Below are 22579 nucleotides of genomic sequence, written 5' to 3'. Positions count from 1 at the left end.
CTGAAGACTGATCATAACAAAACCAGGCATGCTTTTGCTGTGCTTTTTTCCATCCCTGTTATATTTTTGTTTGGATTGGCTCCAGAGAATCCCTGTTCCTTGTCGCTCTTGTTGTTGTGTGTGTGCTCATGCATAAATTCAGGTCAAGTATGAAACCTCTTTTCTGCATTCCTGGTAAGAATGTCTAATGTCCTTATCAACAGATAACAAGAAATCTGAACTAATTTAGCTCGTGACCCTGGATTATTTTCTTCTTTTCTGCCATTGGCAAAAATACAGGCTTTGCTTAGTTGCTAATGTATTTGGTTCAGTAAATTAGAGCTGCTTGAAATTTCTACTAATCCTTTTCCATTGAGAGTTTCCCTTTACTAAGTGACACTGAATAAAGCAAAAACCACATGCACACACAGGTTTCTGAGATTTTTTGGATCAAATATAATTTAAGGAGCAACATTTTAAAATGAAGTGCTGTGGTTTTGTTTTTCTTTTTTTAGTTGGTTGGTTGTTTTTGTTTTTGTTTTTTTTGTGGGGGTTTTTTGTTTGTTTTTTTTGTTTTGTTTTAATTACTGTACCAAAAGCAGCAATGAATAAACAGTGTTTACTGAAAATATGCTTTGCTTGAACTTGGTCATTAAAGCATACAAGGGCTGAGGGGTTATTTTGCAATGAAAGAATGGACCAATATGTAAGGATAAAAGTAGAAAAAAGGTTTAACACACAGCACAAAGATGTTTTTGAATGAATCAGTCTTTTCTATTTAATTTACATTTTGAGGGCTCATTAGGATGATGAATGACACTGCTGGAGAATAAAACATACTTCCTGAACAAAAGAAAATCTCTGTAGCCTAATAACATTTTATGCCAGCACTTACATTTGTCAGAAGTGGATGCTATTTATCCCTATGATTATTTAAAAATCATTTTTATTGTCCTTTGTGCTGTGTCCTCTTCAGGGAATTTTAATTCAGAGTTTGACACCTACTTATTAACTTCCATGAAGTATGGAGTACAAAGGCTTATACTATATAAATGATTCTAACCAGCCATGTTTATATTGCCTGGAGCTGTATACAAATTATCTGAGTTTGGATTCATTTCTCTTAGAAATGGAAAAAAAAAAAATTGAGTTGTGTAACCTTTACCACCTCAGCAAAGTAACTATGATTTGAGCATGGCTTACCTGGGCTTACCAGGATATGGCAGTGAGTCAAAAGAGCAAGAGGAGAAATTTGTGGCATTAATGCCAAGAATTAGGAATTCTATGAGTTGAGAACACTCTATTTCATGTCTTCTCCTTCCTCCTCTGGAAGGTTGAAGGTGAAATAGGAGTGTTAATGTTTGAAACTTCAAGCTCATTCACTCCTTAATGAGTCAGTAATTACTTGCTGTCTTGTCTTCTTCAGTGTTTATACATGCCTATACTCTGGAGTTAAAGGTATGCAAACACCAGAAAACAGACTATCTCTGGAAAAATGTCAAAATATTTTGGTAAATTATACACTATTATAATAATTGTATTTTTATGGTTTATCCTAGAAGACGCATTGCTTTTGTATCAAATATTAGATTTTAGACCCTTATTGAGCTCAAGCAATCCTTTTACCTACATTTCCTCTTCCACTCTCTCTGCAGTAGATGTGCTCAGCAGCAGTGATATCTGGCCTTTGGAGTGAAACAAGACAAAGATTTTGTCTGCTTTGCTGAGGGAATGCACATGTTACTCAGTTAACTTATTGTTGAGAGCATTTAAAACAAGATGACATACAGACTTTTTTGGTTATTATGATAGGATGTGGGAAGGCTTGATCTTATTTTTTTCCCCTTTCCAAAACCATCCTTCATGCCTTTCAAGAACTCCAGCTGACACTAAAGAAGTTACCAGTGTGCAAGGAAAAGTATAATTCTACATCATTTCATATTGATTTTTGAGGTGGTGCTAATCATCTGGAATATTAGATCCCAAATTTAGCTATAATTTTTATTTCTGAAGAAACTGCTTGTCAGCCACCAATATATTCCATAGATTTTCCTGTTTCATACTTTGTGGAAAAAAAAAAAATTATGGGACTATTTTGTAACACCATGTGCAGACATTACATGACTTTGTGCAGGTATGGGTCAGCAGACAGAAACATTTGGCTGCTTTTCATCCCCAAATGTGGTAGAGGTATTTCTGGGCATCACGGGAAGACTGCTGCTTGAAGAGCTCCTGTGGAGTGCTTTCAAAACTCCTTCCCTTGGCTGGACCCAGCTGCAGGGAGTGGAAGCCCTGGGAATGCTGCTCCAGCACACACTGTGGCTTTAGGTCTCATTTTGTGAAGGACTGAGCCTGAGAAAGCTTGATGTCTGCAGGTGGGCAGGCCTTGTGGCTTTTTTTCAGGATACTCACTGCAGATTTTTAAGAGTGCGTGTGCTTGTGTGTGTATTGGAGTTTGTTAAGACTTCTCTTGTTTCACTTGGTAGTGTAATCTTCATAGGGAGTTCCATTCTGCCTAGCTAAAATGCTTCCAACCCTTTATGCTGCACAATGTACTCTTTGTTATCATTCCTAAAAATACATAGTGTTGCCCATATAGATGCATAGCCATATTCTTAATTTCAAGTTGTATGTATCAATACATACCTAGATTGTGAAGTGCTATATAAGTCTTCATGGTAATGTGCATGCATGCAAAATGCAGATTACTGCAGTCTATTTTCAGTCAAGACATCTGTTTAACATTTTTGTTGGTGACATGGACAGTGGGATTGAGTGTACTCTCAGCAAGTTTGCTGACACCACCAAGCTGTGTGCTGGCAGCAATGCTGGAGGGAAGGAATGTCATCCAAAAAGACCTTGACAGGCTTGAGAGGTGGGTCTGTGCAAACTGGGGTCAGGGCAACCCCAAGCACAACTACAAGTAGAGGATGAATGGGCTGACAGCAGCCCTGAGGAGAAGGACTTGGGGATGTTGGTTGGCAAGAAGTTCAACATGACCTGGCAATGTGAGCTTGCAGCCCAGAAAGCCAATTGTATCCTGGGCTGCATCCAAAGCAGCATGGCCAGCAGGGCAAGGGAGGGAATTCTGCTCCTCCCCTCCCCTCTGGTGAGACCCCTCCTGCACCTCTGCACCCAGCTCTGGGATCCCCAGCACAGGGAGAACATGGACCTGTTGGAGCTAGTCCACGATGATCAGAGGGCTGGCTGTGATCCTGTGGTTTAATCTTTTCATTCTGATCCAATAGCAGGATACACCACTTTCAAAAGTCTCATCTTTGGTGTGGGTAGGTTTGGTTGAGCTCTGAACCCTAATTAGCAATGGTTGGCTTTGGGTGGGTGCACACAGCAGTCTCTGCCTTGGTCTGTCCTTGTACAGGCTGAAGGGTCTGATGCACAGGTGGGCACAGATGAAGAGCTTCTTTTTCTGCTGTAAAGGTCCATCAGCTATGTATGCAAATTGCCAAAATCAGTCCTAGTTTATTTTAATATGCTAGACTGTAAACTGTAGCAATTCAGCAGCTGCTATGCAAGCAGAAACCTCTGAGAGAGTATTGGTACAGAGAGATAAGAATGGAAATGTAAGCTTGGCTTCTGTCTCATTTTTGCTGGGTTTTTTTTCTTCTTTAGCTTAGAGGTACAGTTACTCTGGGTAGCAAATGAACTGATATCACACCTTTTCAAAAGCAGTGGTTTGATTTTGCAATTATTTTCTAGGAATGAGCAATCCTATGGTATCTTGAATTTATATATAGGTGCTCTCAACAAGGCAGCTGGGGCAGTGGGTGGGGGGAACTGTCCTACAGAGCCCGAGACCCTCGTGGGTGGTCTGTGCAGATGGGCTGCTGTGTCTGTACAGTCCCATGGATAAAGTGATACAGGTAGTCACCCCATAATTGTTGACTGATTTCCCAACTGCACGTATTTAAAATTCCCTGGTTTTTCTAGCATAAATGTATATAAAATTTACCTTAGGCAGGAGCTGCTCTTTAGTGGGGATTTTCCCAGTAGCCCCCTAAGGCAGAGGCAGCAGTGACCAGCCAGTCTGCCAGGTCTGTGCCTTCCCCTGCACAGAAACAGTTAAAAGTCTTTGCCTGCAACCCTTGTTAGAGTATCTTGTTTCATAGCTGTATTTCTCCAGGAGAAAAAGAACCATGAAAAAGAGAGGGCTTTGCCAAGAACATTGTATTCTGTTCTTCACAAAATACCTGTTGCTGCAAAAATGTGCAGGACAATTCATATTTTGGAGTGGCTTCCCAATCTTCTACCTGCCCTAATATATAACTGGGCTACAAGGGACTTGGAGTGACATCTGCACATAAAACATTCTGAAAATGCTACTGGGATTGTGGCTGGGGAAGAGGAGCCAGAAAGCTTAAGGAAGCCTTTAGAATATATGTAGCCTTTTGCATCTTCATTTTTCTCTGGTGTTATTGCCTGATGTCCTTGTGTGGCAATGTGGGCACACAAACAAAAATCAGGACCCAAGTATAGTTTTGCCTTTCCCTCCTCTCCAAGAAGAACCAGGACCTGGAACTCCAAACCCTTCAACAAATAGTTAAATCTCAGAAGAATGAGCCACTCATCATTCCCTTTATAAACAAACAAATAAATAAAAGATACAAGGATCTGATCTGTTTAATACACACTCTGAAAAAAACAGTGCAGACTAAACATAGTAATCTGATGATTACAAATTATTCAGTCCTATAAACAAAGCATGACAATTGATGACAATGTGTTATCATATATCATAAATGCAGAGCATCCTCTCTCACCCATAACAAATAATTTGGAGTATTTCAAACCCATAACAAATATATTTAATGTAGTTCACTGTAAAACAATGTGTGTTTCTCTGTTTCTAATGCTCTATTCAAAAGCCAGCCAAGAGCTTTTTGTGTTTTATTCATTATATTCATTTATGCTGCCAATTCTATTTACTATTCCAGTATTCTGATTTGAAAAATCAAAATTTAATGTATTTCCAGCAACACTTAATGCATGTGTGTCTTCACATTATAGGAGATGGTTTATAAAAGAAATTATGAGACCATAATATAATTCCTGCGTTTCAGATAGGTTTTTATCTTGCTGGTTAAAGTATTGATCACAACCCTTACCTTCTATTGGTGGCTTTTTGTGTGAGGCAAATCATCTGCCATTGTTACCAATGCTGAAAATCTCCATGAGTAACCTATGATAGGTTTATTACATAGGAAGCTTTGATCCTCAGGAGTCGACTAAGATATTCAAAGTTCTTATAAAGGTGTCTTAGAGACAGTGATACAAATTCAGATGTCTGCTGTCAAACGACTCCTATTCAGCAAACCCCTATGAGCCACCTTTGAAAGTGAAACAGCAAGATGACACCATTCATAGCTTGGCTTCTGGAGAGGTCTTTGTGCTCCCCTGCCTTTTGGTACCTGACAACTCCTTCCAGGCCCTATCAAAGTTGCATAACAGAATTTGTAAAAAGCTACACAGAAGGGTTTAATGTGTTGAGAACAAATAACTTCTTTGTTGATATCCACTGCCAGATCAAAGTGACTGAGGGTAATAGGCCCAGGACTGCATTACCTTCAGTTACACTGGGGAACAAAAGAATAAAATGAAACAGCAAAAGGCAGTGAGAACAATAAAAAAGGGAAAATACTAACAAGTTTAAAGGATTCAATGCCCTGAAACATGAATAAAATCTACAGAAATAAATTCATCAAGATCACATAACAAAAGGGAAGCATGTGGTGTCTCAGCTCAAAGGCTTTCCAACTGCACTCCTGTTTTCTGTATGTGTTGTTATAATTCAGGATGCCACAAGACCTGCCATTTTCAACAGGGACAGAGAGCTGGCTCTGCTGCTCAAATATGCATATTTGTTGTACTTGACCTAGATGGAAATGTCTGTAAGCAGTATTAGAGATTTTCTCTCCATTTAGCTTCCATTTAAAATGAAATGGGACTACACTGAAGATTTCTTTCTCCAGAGACCAAATAACCTGTTTTTAAGTGGAGGATTGTCAAAAATAAATAAATAAATAAATAAATAAGTAGAAATCCAAAAGGCTTTTTGAGGCTTTACAGTGAAATTTTTGGAAATCAACCCAAACCAAACCTAAAGGCAACATAATCTTTCTGTGAAAACACAAACCCCTTTAAGAGATGGTGGTCCATTAGCTGCCTGGGATATCTCAATACCAGCAGGTGGGAAATGTGTGCTTACTGGAAGGACAAGCATAATTTTCCAGACAGAAAATCTGGAAAAGCTGAGGCCAGTTTTTCTTTCTGCTTTATTTTTGTATTTCACTGTTACTTGTAACAGTGACAGCAGAAAGAAAATCAGAAAGCATTGTGACTTTTGGATGCAAAAAGTGGGTGCAGATCCACTTTAAAAGTGGATACCTTGAGAGAAGATGAAAAGAGAAAGCCAAAAGAAAAAGAACTAGGATCAAAAGCAAACCTTTTGTCCTCCAATACCAAAAGACCAGTGGGGCTTCCATCAAAAAATGTTTGGGAAGTATCTGAAACAACTATTTGGGAACTATCTGCAACCCTTCCCCAAACCTGTGACATCATTTATTCTCCTGCTTCTGTTCTTTGTGATTGCTCAAAAAGTATGGTGCTGTCATGGAGCCCACAAAAAAGCAGGGACTAGTGCTGGAAACCTCCCTGGGATGGATGTTTCTACTGGTGTGGAGATATCTTCACTCTGGAGGTAAGGGAGCCTAGGATAGCACCATAGGATAGCTAGGCTCCTGCCTAGCTCCCAAAAAAAAAGGACTGATATGGGCCTGCAGAAAATCAGTGGTAAAAAAAAAGAAATTCAGTGGGATTTGGGAAAGAGATGACAGGAAAAATAAGGAAGGTTTTTATCTATTCTGTAACTTTATAGATTTGCTGAATTTATTGATTCCCAGATTAAGGCTACTGTTAATAAGATTTGACACTTGTTTGGTTAGTTTGGGCATTTCCAGGAAACTTTTGCAGTTTTTTTGTGTGGCATGTACATACATACATGCATGTGCATGTATACCTTGGTAAATATACTTACATCTCAATGCATACATGGTGTTGTGTACATTCCTAACTGGAAGAAACTTACATCTGTGAGCTCTGAGACATCCAGCCCTGACATTTTAGTTGAAATTCTATGTGTCCTATTAACTGCAATACATTTAGAAAGTACTGGTTTCAGTAGTTTTGCAGTGAAAGTGTTCCCATCAGTCTGTCAGTGACCATAGTATGGCTGGATTTTTCTTTTGACTTTCAGGAAAGCTGAAAGCACAATAAAACTCTGCCAAGGTTTTCACTGCAGCTTGAAGAATTGTGCTATTTATCAGCCTCTGTGTGGATTTTAAGAGAATCACCTGAACTGACCAGAGGCCTCAGTAGATTGATTTAAAGATGCAGATGCATACCATTGTTTTTCTTCATTGATGATGCTTTGGATTTTCAATAGCCAATTATAACCCTCTTGGGAAAAAGGTTTCTAGGTCATAATTGCCATGACCAGAACATGTTTTTTGTTTTCTTGGCAGTGAGACTGAGCTACCATTATCAAAGCCATGTAAGGCTCTCTTCCTTACCATTATCAAAGCCATGTAAGGCTCTCTTCCTTACCATTATCAAAGCCATGTAAGGCTCTCTTCCTTACACATAATAGATTATTTTTTTCAAACTCAGTTCTGATCCAGGTATTCTGTGAAGCAGATGTGTTCTGTGCAAGTGAGGGAAAGCAGTGTGATGTTAAGTGTTCCAAATCACAATCTAGACAGGAAAGGAAATATTCATCACCTGTGCCCAGGGAAGGTAGAAGAATGGTCTGTATATGCAAATGGGTTATTTGACTCTGCTGGCTTTATCACCAAATGTTCACTGGTCAGACCACTGGTCAGTCAAGGGTTCTTGATGCTGTTGCCCTCACAGTAGCAGTTATAGTGAAAGGCTGAGATTTATTTTCCTGGGGAGGAGATGTTGTCAAAGGCAAAACTGTCAGATGTTTGGTGACATCCTTAGACTAGCAAAAGCTGTTACCAGAATATCTCTGGTCTCCAGATCATGGGGGTTTTTTACCTGTTGAGTTTAGATCAGTCTCAGTCTCTAAAACTGAGAAGGCTGCTTCCAGCATTAAGGATTAGTGAGAGGTTGTTTCTCCCTAGGAAAGTTTTTTCATCTCTCTGTGTTACAGGAAATAATCCAGTGTTACCTTCTGGAGTTACAGGCTGCTGCTCAGTGTTTTGGGCTTCTGGCTGCTGCTTGAAGATCCTGTAATCCTCTTTTAGCCCTCTGTGAAAGCCTTTGGTCTTACCCTTTGAAGGAGGTACTGGGTAGAGTAACATCTTTGTTACCCATCATTACAGAAAATACCCTTGTGTCCTTTGTCCTGTCCTCAGCTTTGTTAACAGGATGGTCCTGCAGATTTTGGTAGCATCTCAGTGTTAATATATTTCCTTTAGACATTGTAGCGATGTCATCTGGATGATGGATTTTATTAACATTGAATTTCCTGTGCAAGGTTTCATTTCTTATTGCCTCCACCACTGCACAAAGGGTAGATTTTTTTTCTCCCATGCAGTTTTTCCTAAATGGATGTAAACAGGCTTTAAGGAACACCTGGTAAATGTTACTCTTTCCATCATCACTTACGTACAGGGGCATTCTTCCATTCAGTGCCTTTCATGGGAAAGATTTCTCCAGAGCTGTGCACTGTAAAACCTCTGTCTGTAAGAGGTTTAACCCTTTCTGCACAGCAGTTTGTAATCACATAACCTTTAGCTCAGTGGGAATGAATACCAATTATCATTTATAAACAGTTCCTCTCATTATGCGCCTATTTATGGCATCTTTTATAGCTTGCTAATTACAAGCACACAAAACAGAAATGTTTGGAGTTAAATAATGTAAACAGGGATGTAATTGATTTTCATGTTGAATAGTTTTTATTGATTTATCGTTAATTAACACTTTTAAAGGATCTCTTGGCAAAGTAATCCGTTTAATTTATTCAGTGTTTTACTAACTGATGCTAAATTTATGTTAAAATCCACAAAAATATCAACAGTTCCATAATACCTGTTTTTCCAACTGTTGCTGTTATACAGATGTTATGTATTCTCCCCAAACAAACATGGAGAATGTATTAAATGCAATCAATCAGGCTCAGTCCAGGTCCCAGCTGACAAATGTCCACAGCACTAAAAACATCACATTCCAGGTGACACTAATTGGCCATCTGTGCAGGACAGGTATGTCATGGTGACAAGAGCTGATCTCTTCAGTCTCAGGGCAGGGTCCATGGGTGGGCTGCTGAAGGACTGACGAGGAAAGAAGCCATGACTCGACTAAAAGAACTTTTGTGCTGCAAAACCAAAGGACTCTGGTGTCCATAATGGGAACTACCTGACAAATACACCACTGTGTCAAGCAGCAGTCACTTGATATGTTTTAGGCATGCATATAGTGCTGCAGAAAATTGTACATGACTGAGACTTTTCCAGAGGTCCCCAATGGCTTTTCCCAGTTTTTCAGTGGAAAGTAGGGACTGTGGAGTCTATTCAGGGAGGTTTTGACAGCATTTTTGTATATGTTACCTTCCTCTCCTGCTGACTTTCCTGAAAGCATAGGTGACCTACTCAGCACATCCCCAGGATCAAGCATCTAGTAAGAAGTGAAATTGCAAGGTGCAACCTCTATTATCAACAGCCCATTATATTTTTCAAATGGGCAGTAAGAGAGTGTAATCACATCAGGCCCTGTTTTTTCATTAGTGAAGAAAAACATTAATATACTGTGACATGGTATTGATTTGATGCAATCAATCTTTCCCAATAACAATAAAACCTTTATATTTTATTAATAGAACAATGCAGTTCATCTCCATTACAGCTCCACTTTATTGTTCTGGGTCATGGTGCATTTCTGGCATGTTTGGAATTTTATTTTTATTAATATAATGTAAAAGCCTGTAAAATCACTCCACTGATCTGTCAGTAGGTTTAATTTGAGGCTCCCAAGCATCTTTTACGAGATGAAATGTTACCGGTGCAGCTCCAGCCATTGATTGTTCAATGACCCTTAGGGGTGGAGAGAGTGGGGAGTGTTAAGAAGGGTTCCTGACCCTTAATTGCCTTGAATTTTTTTTTTTTCTTTTTCTTTGTGGTATGGACACTGAGACTTGGACTCAGACCATCTCATCAGCTTGATGACCTCTCAACACATGGCCAGACCCAGCCCTTCCAAAATCCTCCAACTGGGTTGTAGCAGTCTAAGTTCTGCTGGAGCTCCCAGCAGCCATCCAGATGGCAGCCCCCTTCAGCATCATTTCACTTTCTGGCCCTGGCTTTTCAACATTTACTTCAGGCCAGGCACTGCATGGACAGGAGGTGTCTCAAGGTTTGTGACAGGCCATGGCCACATATTGGAGGAGTTACACTCTGACAAAATTTCCTTGCTCTTTTCATAATTCCCTTGCTCTTTCCAGAATTTCCTTGCTCTTTTAAAAACAATATGGTGAATGGCTTTACTTACATATCCACAGTACATCCATCTTCACCTAGACCCAGATCTGCATATAAGACCAGCACAGCCTAAGGCTTGTGGTGCTCTGGGTTATAGCTCTATGAACTCCTCTCTAGTCTTTCTTCTGGAGGGTCTTGCTCTCCAAAAACTGCTGTTCTGCCTCAGTTGTGGGGGAGCACACAGTGTGAGGACACTGCTCTGGGAGTGTTATTCATTGACAGCAAAGTGGAATCTTGATTCTCTTTCCTAGTGTGCATGGTGGGTCTGTTGGATCATTTGGCACTTCTCTCTATCTACAGATATTTTTTATTCATCTCCTTTGATTAGCCAGAACATATTCCTGGTTCTAAGACAAGACTAGGGTGTCATGATATTCTAGTTGCAGTGAGGCCCCCAATTAGTACAGATAGTTTCATTAAAGCTAAGCTGGATGACTTTCATCACTTGCTCTTTTTTTTATTCTTTTTTAAAGCTACTCCTCTTCCCTTTTGAACCAACAACAGTGTTGCAAGATCTCTTGGTAGGAAAAATAATCCCCATAAAAATATGATGGCTCCATTTCAAAAGAGATGGGTTTATTAAAGGTAACAGTTTATTAACAGGGTCTGTGAAATAGATGGATTTAATGACTTTAATTAGTGCAACACTTTCTGACACAGACCTTGAGGAGAATTTAGCTCCTCATTCTCATCTCCCTCCTGCACTTCTGTGTCTAAAGAAGTGTCAGAAATTCCTCATAGTAAAAGTGAAACAGCTCCTACTCACAGCGATGCAAAGCACAGGAGAAAACTACTGTATCCACAGACCATGGCCACTGGCACTCCAATTAGTGGTAAGGCATAGCATGAGTGCAAAGTAAAGCTTTCAAATATCAGGAACAGAAAGTCAAGCTTCCTGAGCTGTCTCTTTATATCTCTTCCCTTGGTGTAACCTTACACAGCTCAGCCCTGCTTGCCTGCTTCCTCAGGGAGAGATTAGGAGCCTTCACAGGAGGCACAGGCATTATTATAATGCCATCCAGTGAATTGAGGGTGACTACAGTGTGCCATGGCTCCCTGAAGTCTGTCCCTCTAAAGGCAGGTGGAAACATTGCTGGTAGGACTCACATCACTCATCAAGATCAAAATGCCATCATTGTTAGACAGGAAAAAAAGCACCATTTTAATTCTGTTCTGTTTTTTCCTACTCAGTCCTTTTTCTATGGAATGTCCCAGTGTCTGCATCTATGTTGATTTTGATCAAACCCATTTCCATTCTTGGTTGAAGAAGATGTTTCCTTAAAGTAAAAAATGCCCAAATTTGGAGAGAAACATTTGGTATTTTGGTTTAATACCTTCTTGATTTAAGCCATATCTTCTTATTCTGTGATGACAGATTCTATTTCTTAAAATTTGTCATTGAAGTATTTTGACCTGATCAAATTTTGATTTCTCAACTGAATTGAAGAATGGTTTGTAAAATTTAATTGTTAAGGTAATGATGGAACGCAATTGCATTTTGGATGGAAGCATAGCTAAAGAGATAAAATCAACCAGTAGGTAGCCTGCCCCCAGGTCCTCATTCAGAATGAAAACATTTCAAAAAGTGGGTATTTCCTGAGGGGCAAAAAGGTAAGTTTTTAGCTAGGTTGAGGTCTAGTCTTTTGACCAGCCCATCTTTCCTGATGTTCAAAGTCCTGCCTTTCTCTCCAAGAGCTGTGTGGTTCAGCACAACCACTCCATAAAGAGCATTTTGGAGGATGCAGCACATGTAAGGAAGTCTTTGTAAGTTAAGCCTGAATGTCCAAAAACACCTTCCTGGGCATCTGCAAATGACACCTCCCCAAAATTCCTTTCCACAGCCTGGCTATATTTCTACAGAAATCCCAGAAGTCACATCTCTGATCTCAGGCACGAAACCCTGTGAAATTCCAGCAAATTCCACAACTTGAACGTGTTAAGATCTCTTTAGAGAAATGATTGAAGGGAAGCTTTGAGAGTAATGGTTCTCCTGAACCCAACAGGCAGAAGCCACACTTATGGATAAGTAAAAAAGATAAGGAGTATCTTTTATAAGGACTTCTTCATACTGGATATTCCTTTCTAGCAAATGGATTGTGTAGAAAATGTATATATATGCATGTGGATGTGCATGTGTGTGTTGCCTGGCAAAGAAGCATTTCTAATATGCTTTGAGATTAAGGTCCACCAGTGTGGGGTTCTTTTCCCCCTTCTTTCCTGTTTTGTTTCATTGTGGATTTAGGCTATTGCCTGCCAGCATTCAGTGTCTGAAGCTTCCTTCAGGCCCCAGTGTAACTCCTGCAGCCCCACAGTGAGCAGAGCTGTGCTGTACCTGTGCACTGTGGGGCAGATGTGGGGTGGCCATTGTCATGCTGATGGCTGGAGGTGACACAAGCAGCCTGGCTCCCACTGAGAGGAAGAGGATGACTATGTACCTCAGGCTTCTGGAGATCATAGTGGTGACTAATTGATACTGGAGACAAAATCTGATAACTTCTGGACACTTTGTAAAAACATCTAGCACAGTCCAAATAATGGCAGCACCAAAAGCTCTCATCATAAAAATCTTTTGGGCTAAAATGGAAATAGGTCCTTGCAGAAGATTTTTCTTTCTTTCCAAAATAAAGATTTGAAAAGAGGGAGAAGTATCACAAGATAGGCAATTCCTTTCAGAGAGGTTTCTTTATATGTGAAAAAAAAGTAACGCTCAGAAATAAAATTTGTACAGAGGTAGCTTTTTTTGAAATGACATCCCTTTTCCCAAGAATTCCATGTCGCCTTGAGTCAGCCTGGTTTCTTAGGGTTCTCTGTGCTTTGCATGGTAATTAGCTGCTGGTGTTATCAGCACACCACGCTCCCGGCTATTTCTGCAGCAGCAGCAGCATTATCCTGGGCGGCAGCTCTCGCAGCCCTGCAGATGTTCTGCAGCCTCTGCTGCCTGAATGACTGATGGACTCAGCAGCCAGGGAACAGGCTGAGCCCCTGACAGCCCCCCAGGACTTGCCAGGATTTCGTTGATGGTCCACTGGAGGTTCAGTGAGGCAAGTTTGTTATGACAGAACGCAAAACAGAAAGGGAGACGAACGAGACGGGTTCATCGGTGTCACAACAAACACAGGGAGCAGCTCCCCAGCTTAGCTTGCAGCAGCACCCTCAAAGTCTTCATTTGGTTTTGATTTTAACTGACATTAAAATAATGCCAAGGTTTAGTGCACAAATGTCCTGTGGCTGCTGAGAGGGTGGAGGGATGCTGTGCAGAGCCTGCCAGCAGAGCCGACATCAGCCTTGCTGCGTCACACAGCCGGCACCGACGCAGCGCTGCTCGCATGGGAAACTCACCCAAGCACAGAGCCTGGCAAGGGCTCCGTGCTGCTCCTTCCCTGCAGCTACTGCAATCCTTCTTTCCACTCAGATCTCAAGAAACAGCTTCCAGCTTTTATATTCCTTTTTTTTCCAAGTTGAACTATGGCCACAAAGTTGGATTTGCTTTGCCACATTCCATGGCAGCGCACGTTCCCGTGTGACATCAGTAGAGATGTATTGGATGGATGTTCTAGGAAGTTTGATATCAACAGTAATGTTAAGACCTTTGTAAGTATTCAAGGCAAAAATAAACTAAGAAATTTATATTTGGCACTCAAAAGATGTAAATCAAAGAGGAAAATGTAGAAATTAAGGGTTTTCCCTCCAAATATTATATCAATTTTACATGTCTTTGGTTTTTTGTTTCCATCTTATTTTTCACCCTTTCGAAGGCTGCATGATGATATTAAGACAGAGAATTACTTCCTGTTCAGAGAGATGATGGGCCAGAAAGAAAAGCTAAAGTTTTAGTTCTGGGGTAATAGAAAGTAAAATTTCTTGCTGATGAGTATTTGCAGATTTATTTCATTACACTTCTAGGAGAGTTATTTAATTTTTTAACAGATGCTTGTTCCTAATCCTAGTCTGAAACAGCCTGTTGCCAAAATCACATTCAGTATTTTTATCCTCACAGAGAGAGATCATCATTTTATCATATGTTCAATGTATTTTATACAGCATAAGATCATATGGTCATCTCATCCCTTCTTCTGTAAGATGGCAATAGACTAGAAGAGACAAAGATGGCAGTGAATTTGTTGCTCTGTAAAGAAGGCATTCACAATGAAGGCTTTACCCTCTCCAGTGCTAGTGGGATAACAAGTGAACAAACTGGGGCTTGGGGAAGGAAAGGGAATAAATAGATGGAAGCCCACAGAGAAGAGAGAAATAGCAATTATCTAATATTAATTTTAAAATTATTAAATATACAGAGATTTTTGTTTCTCTCCATCTTGCTAGGTTCACTGGCAACATGAATACATGCTGCTGTGACAGGAATATCACACATGGTGCTGTGCAGCTCCTCAGGGGCAGGGCTGAGGTTGGAGCATGGCTATCTGCTCAGGGCAGCAGCTTCTCTTCTGCATCCATAGATCAGACATGAGTAATTCTCCAAAGTCTGACTTCACCATATGTTTAGTACCTTTGCCCTTGAAATCAGTGTAATTTGTAGTGAACTGTAAAGCTGATGGACTGTGTTTCACCAAGAAGAGTTAATGTGACTCATTTGTTCAATAATCAAGGGCCATATTCAGCAAAGATTTAGCAGGAGTGCAGACAATAGAGCACTTATGACTTTCTATGAGTTGGCATGAAACAAGAGCCACAAAAAATTAGAATACATAAATTGCTTTTTTGTGTATGCATGTCTGTTGTTCTCCTGACCTTGGTTACAGCTGGTGGGCTTTAGGCAGCTGAAGATCCAGACCTCCTCAGTCCCTCAGCTCCAGCTGGGGAGTGGTGGTAAAGGTTTCCAGGACTAGCACAAATTGGTCAGTGCAATCATTTGGCTTTAGTAGGCAGAGGTACCCATTTCAGAAAATGCTTCATTATTTTTTGGGTGCACAAACACAGATGTGGTAGAGAAGTCTGATTTCCAGATGAGAAAAGCTCAGCAGTCTGGAAAAATTAATTGCTTTGATGTATCTCTAGGTGCATACCTGAAAATTCAGAGCATCCAGGGGGTTTTTTGAAAACAAGAGAAGACCTGAAAATTCAGAGCAGCCAGGGGGTTTTTTGAAAACAAGAGAAGACCAAGCTCACCTGTCTGCTAGTTCAAGTACAGTAATTACCAGATGTATTTTTTTCTGCCCCCTTTCACACACTGGAACACCTCAAGCCCCAGTCCCCTGCTTCCTGAGTTAGTTCTGTTCTGCAAAATGAAGAAAGCCTCATTTGGGGGGATTATCAAGAAGTATAGTGTAGTGAAGGAAATCCCCAGACAGTTTGCTGGATGCAGCAGCCACCTGTATCTTGAGGAGCGTTGTAGGAGATGGGCACCCTCTCGGCATCAGTACCTCCATCCAAGTGTGTCCTCTCTCCCCAGTTGTGCTGGGCAGCCAGAGCCAGATGTGGGCAGAGGGCAGGCAGGAGGGAGGGGGGTATGAGTTTCATGCTGCCTTATCCTTGCTGGCAGTTTGGGTCCCAGTGAGCACCCAGGCTGAGCACATAGGTGAGGCACTGTCTGCATGGTTTCTGGGGGGAGAACCCTGCCAAATCTCTGATTTCCCCTGCACAGAGTAGCTCTGGAGTGAGTCATGCTGCTTGGGAGAGTGGAATTCTTCTCTGCCCTCAGTCCCACAATGCATGGGTGGGCTTGGAGTGAGCATTTTGGGAAATCACAGCTGCTCAGGACTTCTGTGCCCATGCTCAGCGTTGCTGCCTGTGTTGCAGCCTCTGCAGCTCTGCCTCTACCCTATAGATCCTCAGGCTCTGCACATGTCACTGCAGAGCTGTGCTGCACAAAGGATGTGGAGAGATGCTATTTATTTAATATAAATAAATGCACATTGCATCCATGTACATGCCAAAACTTCTTTGCTTCTGCTTCCTCATGTGCAAGAGAGCCAAAACTGCAGGAAAAGCACAGAGAAGTGGTGTGAAAAAAATCCATTGAATTTACAGAAATATGTAAACACTGTAAATATTGCATCTTCCTGTGGTGCTGATGGGGAATAATTTGAGAATTTTAAGCAGTGCAACTTTTCAGATGCTGGAAAGGCTTGGCCTCATTTTGAAACTGTAATAGAGGTCGGAAAATATTTCATGTGACAACCATGTCCTCAGACCTATTTGTTATTTCTTTTTAAAACATAAACAAACTGTCTTCTCATTTTGTTTACAGGACAGTGGAACAGGAGATAACAGCTGCATTGAAGAAATATTGCGGGTAGGAATCCTGAAAAATCCTGTTTTTCCAACCCTATTTTGTTTGCTCTGAAAAGACAGCAGAATAACAAGAATATTGCAATTACTGCTGTTAAAATTTTCCTCCTTTAGATTGTTGTCTTTCTAAGGAAAAAGTAGGCAAAATTATTTCCTCATAAAAAAGAATTGAAAAATCTGTGGGAACAACCTTTCAAAGCCTGTACATTTCACTGCTACTTTATGCCTGTACAGCTGACCTTCATGCATGGAGAAGCAGATAATGGGATAAATTATAAACTGAAATGTACAATGATGTTTCAGGTTTACAAACCATGCAAAGTGCATGTTTCCATTAATCATGACTGTCAAAAATCTTAATTTTGAAGAGAGGTCTAGAGAGGTCATTTTCCACCTGGATTTAATTATGTAATAACATTATTTTCATTATGTCCATTATATAATGACAATGGGCAAAATCTGTACTTATTTCCATATTTCATTATTATTTATTTCATCTTAGTAATTTCTAGTTTATTTTCATGGAGCAAATTAATACACATCCGGACAGATCTTGGCTTGAATCAACTTGGATATTGATTATTTTCTGTGGAAGAAAAATTTATAAACAATGAAACTTTTCCATAATATTTTAACTCATGTTGTTATTTTGATTTTTTTTCAAAAATGATAATTCAATAATTCACAATGCTTAAAAATCTGATGTAATAGTGATTGAAACAAAAAGCAAGGTAGATGGAATGATAAAACCTTTCTGTTACTGCATGTGCTTCTACCTCTTCGATATTTCACCACCCAAATATTTCTGATAATTTATAAACTAGAGGGTTATAAATATTTGGTTTGGAGGTTAGCAATGCATTAAGCCTGTTGTTCCTAAAGGCATTTCTCTATTCTCCCTCAATATGTTAAATGCAGCTTTTAATTCTTAAACTTGACAAAGAATTTATCGAAGGGTGATGATGATGTATTGCTTATGACTTCACTGGAAGAGTTTTTACTTAGCTAACATTTACAAAGTAGGCTTTGTTAGGACTTAGGTGCATATTCAACAAGCCTAAGCCGCAGTCTCTGCTGGTTTGTTACAAATTAGTGGCAGATGTCATGAATTTGTGATGTGATGTGACACATAGACACCCCTTTTCATGCAAGACTTTTAAAATAAACAGTCAGGGAAACTGGTCTTCCTCCTTTAATTTCTGTAGTTTGGCTCATGCAATTAAGCAAAAATGTAGAAGAGGCACAATTCCTTCCACACAGAGGAAGATGGGTATGTAAGAGACCCCATCTGAGAAGAGAAATGTGCTGTACAACTGAAGATAGTAAGGTGCATCTCCAAAACAATGAACACAGCTGCTGCTCTCTTTTTTTCCTTTGGAATGTTCCTCAGGAAATACTGTTGTCAAGCTTCATGATGGGTAACCTCACCAATTTGCCCATCTTCCATGTCTGCAAACCTGGGCATCACTTTCTATTCTGGACTCCCCTTGTGTGTCTGTGTCTAAGACTATACCTAAATATTCCAGGCTGGGCTGTTACCCAATAGTATTTCTGACTGAAGCTCTTTATTCTCAAGAGTGTAAGTCTTTGGTCCAAAATTCTTTTCTAGTTTTTGACAAATGCAATGTTGCCCACCTCCATTCATGCTACTGCACAGATAATTTTCCTAGCTTGACATCTTGCCCAGGGACATTTGTCTTCACATCTCACCACTGTCATCTCCTTCTCCATCACATCAAGTACTGCTATTTGTCTCTGATTTTAAGGCCTCCAGTACATGCTAACATATTAAATCCCACTTTAGCTTAGCTGGTGGTGTCAAAATGTTGCCAAGTTTTATATAAATTAATTTCTCCAATGCTTCCCATCAGATCTGGGAAGAGCCTTGAAAACTTTCCCTGTCAGCTCCATAGCTACCTCCCAATCTTAAGGGGCTCATTTTTTCCCAAGGAGGGTGGAAAACCAGTGGTGAAGTCAGGGCTCTACCACTGTTTCTCATGCTTGAGCATTTTTTTTTGTCCCAATTGTTTCTTGTAGTACTCTGTCAGGTCAGATATATCCATCTGCTCTCTTTTGTACCGAAAAGTGCATTTTCTGTGTCAAGGAACTGCTGTGTGTTACAAAAGCAGTGCTTAGGTACTCCTGTAACACAAATCCAAATCTGCAGTGGTTGTTGTCGCTGATAATTACTGAAAACAGCAACAGTAATAATGTGCCTTTGCTGCTCCCTGTGTAATTTACTGTCATCTAGACATTTCCATCCCTCTTCATGACCTCCTTTTTGTCCTGAGCAGATCCATGAAGTTCTAACACAGATTTTCTACTTTTCTGAAACAGACTGTTTATAAGGAATGCCATTTCCATGTTTTTGTTGGAGGTGCTATTCACATAATAAAACCAAAGTTTTGCTTCTTTTCAAACAGAAAATATGAAGTTGCTATACAGGTGCCCAAAGGCAGACAGAGAAATGCCACAGCAGCTGCAATACTTTTTTCCCCTCAGAAAAGATGGCTGGTCTGCTGGAATGTGTTTATTTTGGGAAGGGCCTTTCCTAATGTGTGGAGTATCAGCAAAAGGAAGAAGATGCTTAAAATTCATCCTTTTAAGGAATATTTCATCCTATATACATGGCATGTCCATGTTTCCTCAGTCAGGACTGAGGGCAGTAGTAAGTGTGCCCCAGGTCTGCTCCATCTGCTCCCTGTGTTCCCTTCCCCAACAGGTGACAAGATGCAGGTTTGTGCACAGATCCTGGTTCCAGGATTTGGCCATGGTCAGAGCTAAAAAATCAATTTAAGTGTGGCTTTAAAATCACCAAATCTGTTGTTGCACTAACTGTGACAAGATTTTATAGTTTTTTTTTGCCATCTGCTACAACACAGGTTGCCACAGCCCAAGTCTAACCTTTTTTGATGTTGTTTTACCAAATGTATCAAAGCTCTATAGACTTTGTAAACTGACAGATCCTTCTGCACAAAACTGCAGCTCCAGAGAATGCCCTCAAGTACTGATACACAGAACCTCTTCCAGTCCTGAAGGAGGCTGATTAACAAGACAGTAACCCTGTCGAGATTGGAGCTCTTGTGAGGTCTCCTGCAGAGTTTACAATCACTGCAGGAATCCTGAACCTCATCTAACCCCATGCACTAATTTGTAGCAGCTTCTTCAAAGTGTACTGACTTCTCTGTCCAGCTGCAGGCACACACTTGGAGGATAGAGAAACTTCTAAGAGCCTTCAATGTAAATAACTCCAGTAAGACCAAGTTACAGATTTAATGTGAAAGCATGAGAGAAAAGCCACATTTCTTGCTAGTAAATTTAAAAGGCAATTCCTTGTAAGCTTTGCATTGTTCATGGAGGACATGATAGAAAAACTTTGAAGTGGAAAATAAGTCAAGGCTACACAAATACCCTTTGTTCGACCATGCATGGAGCAGTTGCTGTGTGAGTTCCTGAGACATTGCCAAAGCCAACCTATTCACTTCCTTGCTAAAACACAGGCTGGCTAAGCAAGATTACTAAAGCTCTGGGGTCCCCAGCATAGGAACCTGTTGGAGCAAGTCCAGAGGAGGCCACCAAGTTGATTAGAGGGAAGGAGCACCTCTCCTGTGAGTAAAGGCTGAGACAACTGGAATTGTTCAGCCTGGAAAAGAGATGTCTTAGGGATAACCTAATTACAGCCTTCCAGTACTTAAAGGAAGCCTACAGGAGGGAGCTGGACTTTCCATGAGAGCATGTAGTGACAGGACAAGGGGGAATGCATTCAAACTAAAAGATATTAGAATTAGATCAGATACTGGGAAGAAATCCTTTACTCTGAGAGTAGGGAGGCACTGGAACAGGTTGCCCAGAGAAGCTGTGGATGCCCCATCCCTGGAGGTGTTCAAGGCCAGGTTGGATGGGGCCCTGAGCAACCTGGTCTCGTGGAAGGTGTCCCTGCCCTTGGAAGGAGGGTTGGAACCAGATCTGGAACCCCTTCTGACCCAAATGAGTCTAGGATGAGTCTGTGATTCTATGATAGTAATTCTGGCTGATTTCTGACTTTAATAGTGTGTGGAGCTGTGTATTTTGTTATGACTGGTGGGGTTTAAAGTAAACATTTATTTTACTGTAGTACCTTCAAAGATCAGCAGCAGCAAGAGTCCTGCCTCTCCACTAAGCTAACTGTTGCAGCCAATACAGGATGCACTCTGAGAATATTTGCTATGGATTAAAGAAGAAGGGAGTGTGTTGAGTGCAGGCAGTTCTTGATTTGTAAGGTAAGTGGAGATTGATCTGGCTATTCTTACAGTCTTAGCTGTGATTTCCTAGAGCTGTGGTAGCTTTGTTGGAAGGAAACCCACAGTCAAGCTGAGCTTTGATTATTGAAGAGGTTCCATGTGAATTCCCTGGATTTTTTTGTGTTGACATGAGTGGTGTCATTGAACTGGGAGGCATAGTTTGAGTGTTTGGCCTGCAAACAGTGTTTGGCTGCAGAATGTGGAGACAGCAGGAAGCTGGAGGAGCAACAGGAATGCAGAGAAAGGGCTGGAGAAAAACAGAGCACAGCCAGTTAACACAGAAAAAGGCACTTTGAAATGGCATGGAGCAGTGGGGAGACAGGCTGGGGTCTGCAGTAGAGGACAGATAGTTTCTTTCAGAGGAGATAGAAAAAGCCATTGGGAGGCAGTGAAAGGACATGGACTCCAGCTGTGAACATCCACCCCAGTGAAGGACAGCTCTCCTTGGTGCCATGAACCTCCTGTGCAGGAGGGATAAGCACCCACAGATGGCCTTGAAATAGGTTGTGACTCCTCCTGGCCACAGGACGTCCACTTATGAAAATGACATTTTAAGTGTGATGGTTTGATAAGTGATTTACTTGACTCTCTCTACCCCATGAATCTAATCAGTGTATAAAGCACTGCACTTCTTATTTGAGCAACATAAAAAACCAAAAAGGAATGTAAACAGAATCTAATTCTGCATTTTTCCCCTTCCCCACTTGGGATCCCTTGGCTCATTAGCAGTCTCACTAATTCTTTAGCAGAAAGCATTAAGGATCGACCCATCAAATATTCAGTGCCTTTTTTCAAACCTGAACAGCCATATGTGCCATGAGATCAGCTGCACTCCATCAGCTGATTGAATTAAAACAAGAGCAGAGGTAAATTAGAAACTGTCTGCACAAGACAAATCCTGTGAAAACATGAAATTCTACCAAACACACTGTCACTGTGAATAAGCATCACAGTCAGTGGAGCACGTGTCAATACTTAGAGGGGAGAAAAATCAGTTTCTTAGAGGTAGGTTGTTAGTTCAGCAACTGTGAACTACTGCCTTGTAAATGTTAATGACTGGAAGATCCCACTGGCTGCAGTTAAGCTCCTGGTGGAGTTGGACACATGAAAAATTACAGAACACAGATATGGTAATCAGCAGTATATTTCTAAACACTCCTGTTGCTTTCTAAAGCAGAGGGAAAACCCCACAGGTGGAGTGGGACCCACTTTGCTGCACAGCACTCATGCAGTAGCTGCCTCTGCACTAGCAGAACATTTCTTTGCAGTCTCACTGCTGGAAATAAACTGCTGGGCAACATCAAGAGGGAGGTGAGAAGGCCAGCCTCAGACCAGCACCACTGAGGAGAAATTCAGGTTTGCTGTTGTGACTGAACCTGGTGGGAATCTCCTGGAAAAGCTTCCAGAGGAACTCACCAACTCCAGGCAAGAGAGAGATGGTGGAGGAGAGAGAAGTGTGGAGACTTACAAGCAGCCCCAGTTTGCAAATACTTGATTAGTCTCCTTGAATACAGAAGAACTCCAAAGTGTCAGAATCATGTTAAATAATGTATC

General features: G+C 40.8%; 1 protein-coding gene across 3 annotated transcripts in view; it reads left to right on the top strand.

The window, feature by feature from the left end:
• AFF3 (ALF transcription elongation factor 3) overlaps positions 1-22579 on the top strand; it is a 310637-nt gene that overhangs the window by 126796 nt on the left and 161262 nt on the right. For 2 of the 3 annotated variants that reach the window (XM_079299766.1, XM_079299764.1), the window contains exon 4: positions 16705-16749. The exons of the other annotated variant lie outside the window; for it this stretch is intronic. In XM_079299766.1, the coding sequence (XP_079155892.1) occupies positions 16705-16749 (45 nt within the window). The remainder of the gene's footprint in view (positions 1-16704; positions 16750-22579) is intronic. 3 annotated transcript variants of the gene reach the window in all.

This window comes from Erithacus rubecula, assembly GCF_903797595.1.
Source record: "Erithacus rubecula genome assembly, chromosome: 1".
Taxonomy (NCBI): Eukaryota; Metazoa; Chordata; class Aves; order Passeriformes; family Muscicapidae; genus Erithacus; species Erithacus rubecula.
The sequence above is the reverse complement of the archived record's forward strand: the minus strand, read 5'-3'. Positions and strand labels throughout refer to the sequence as shown.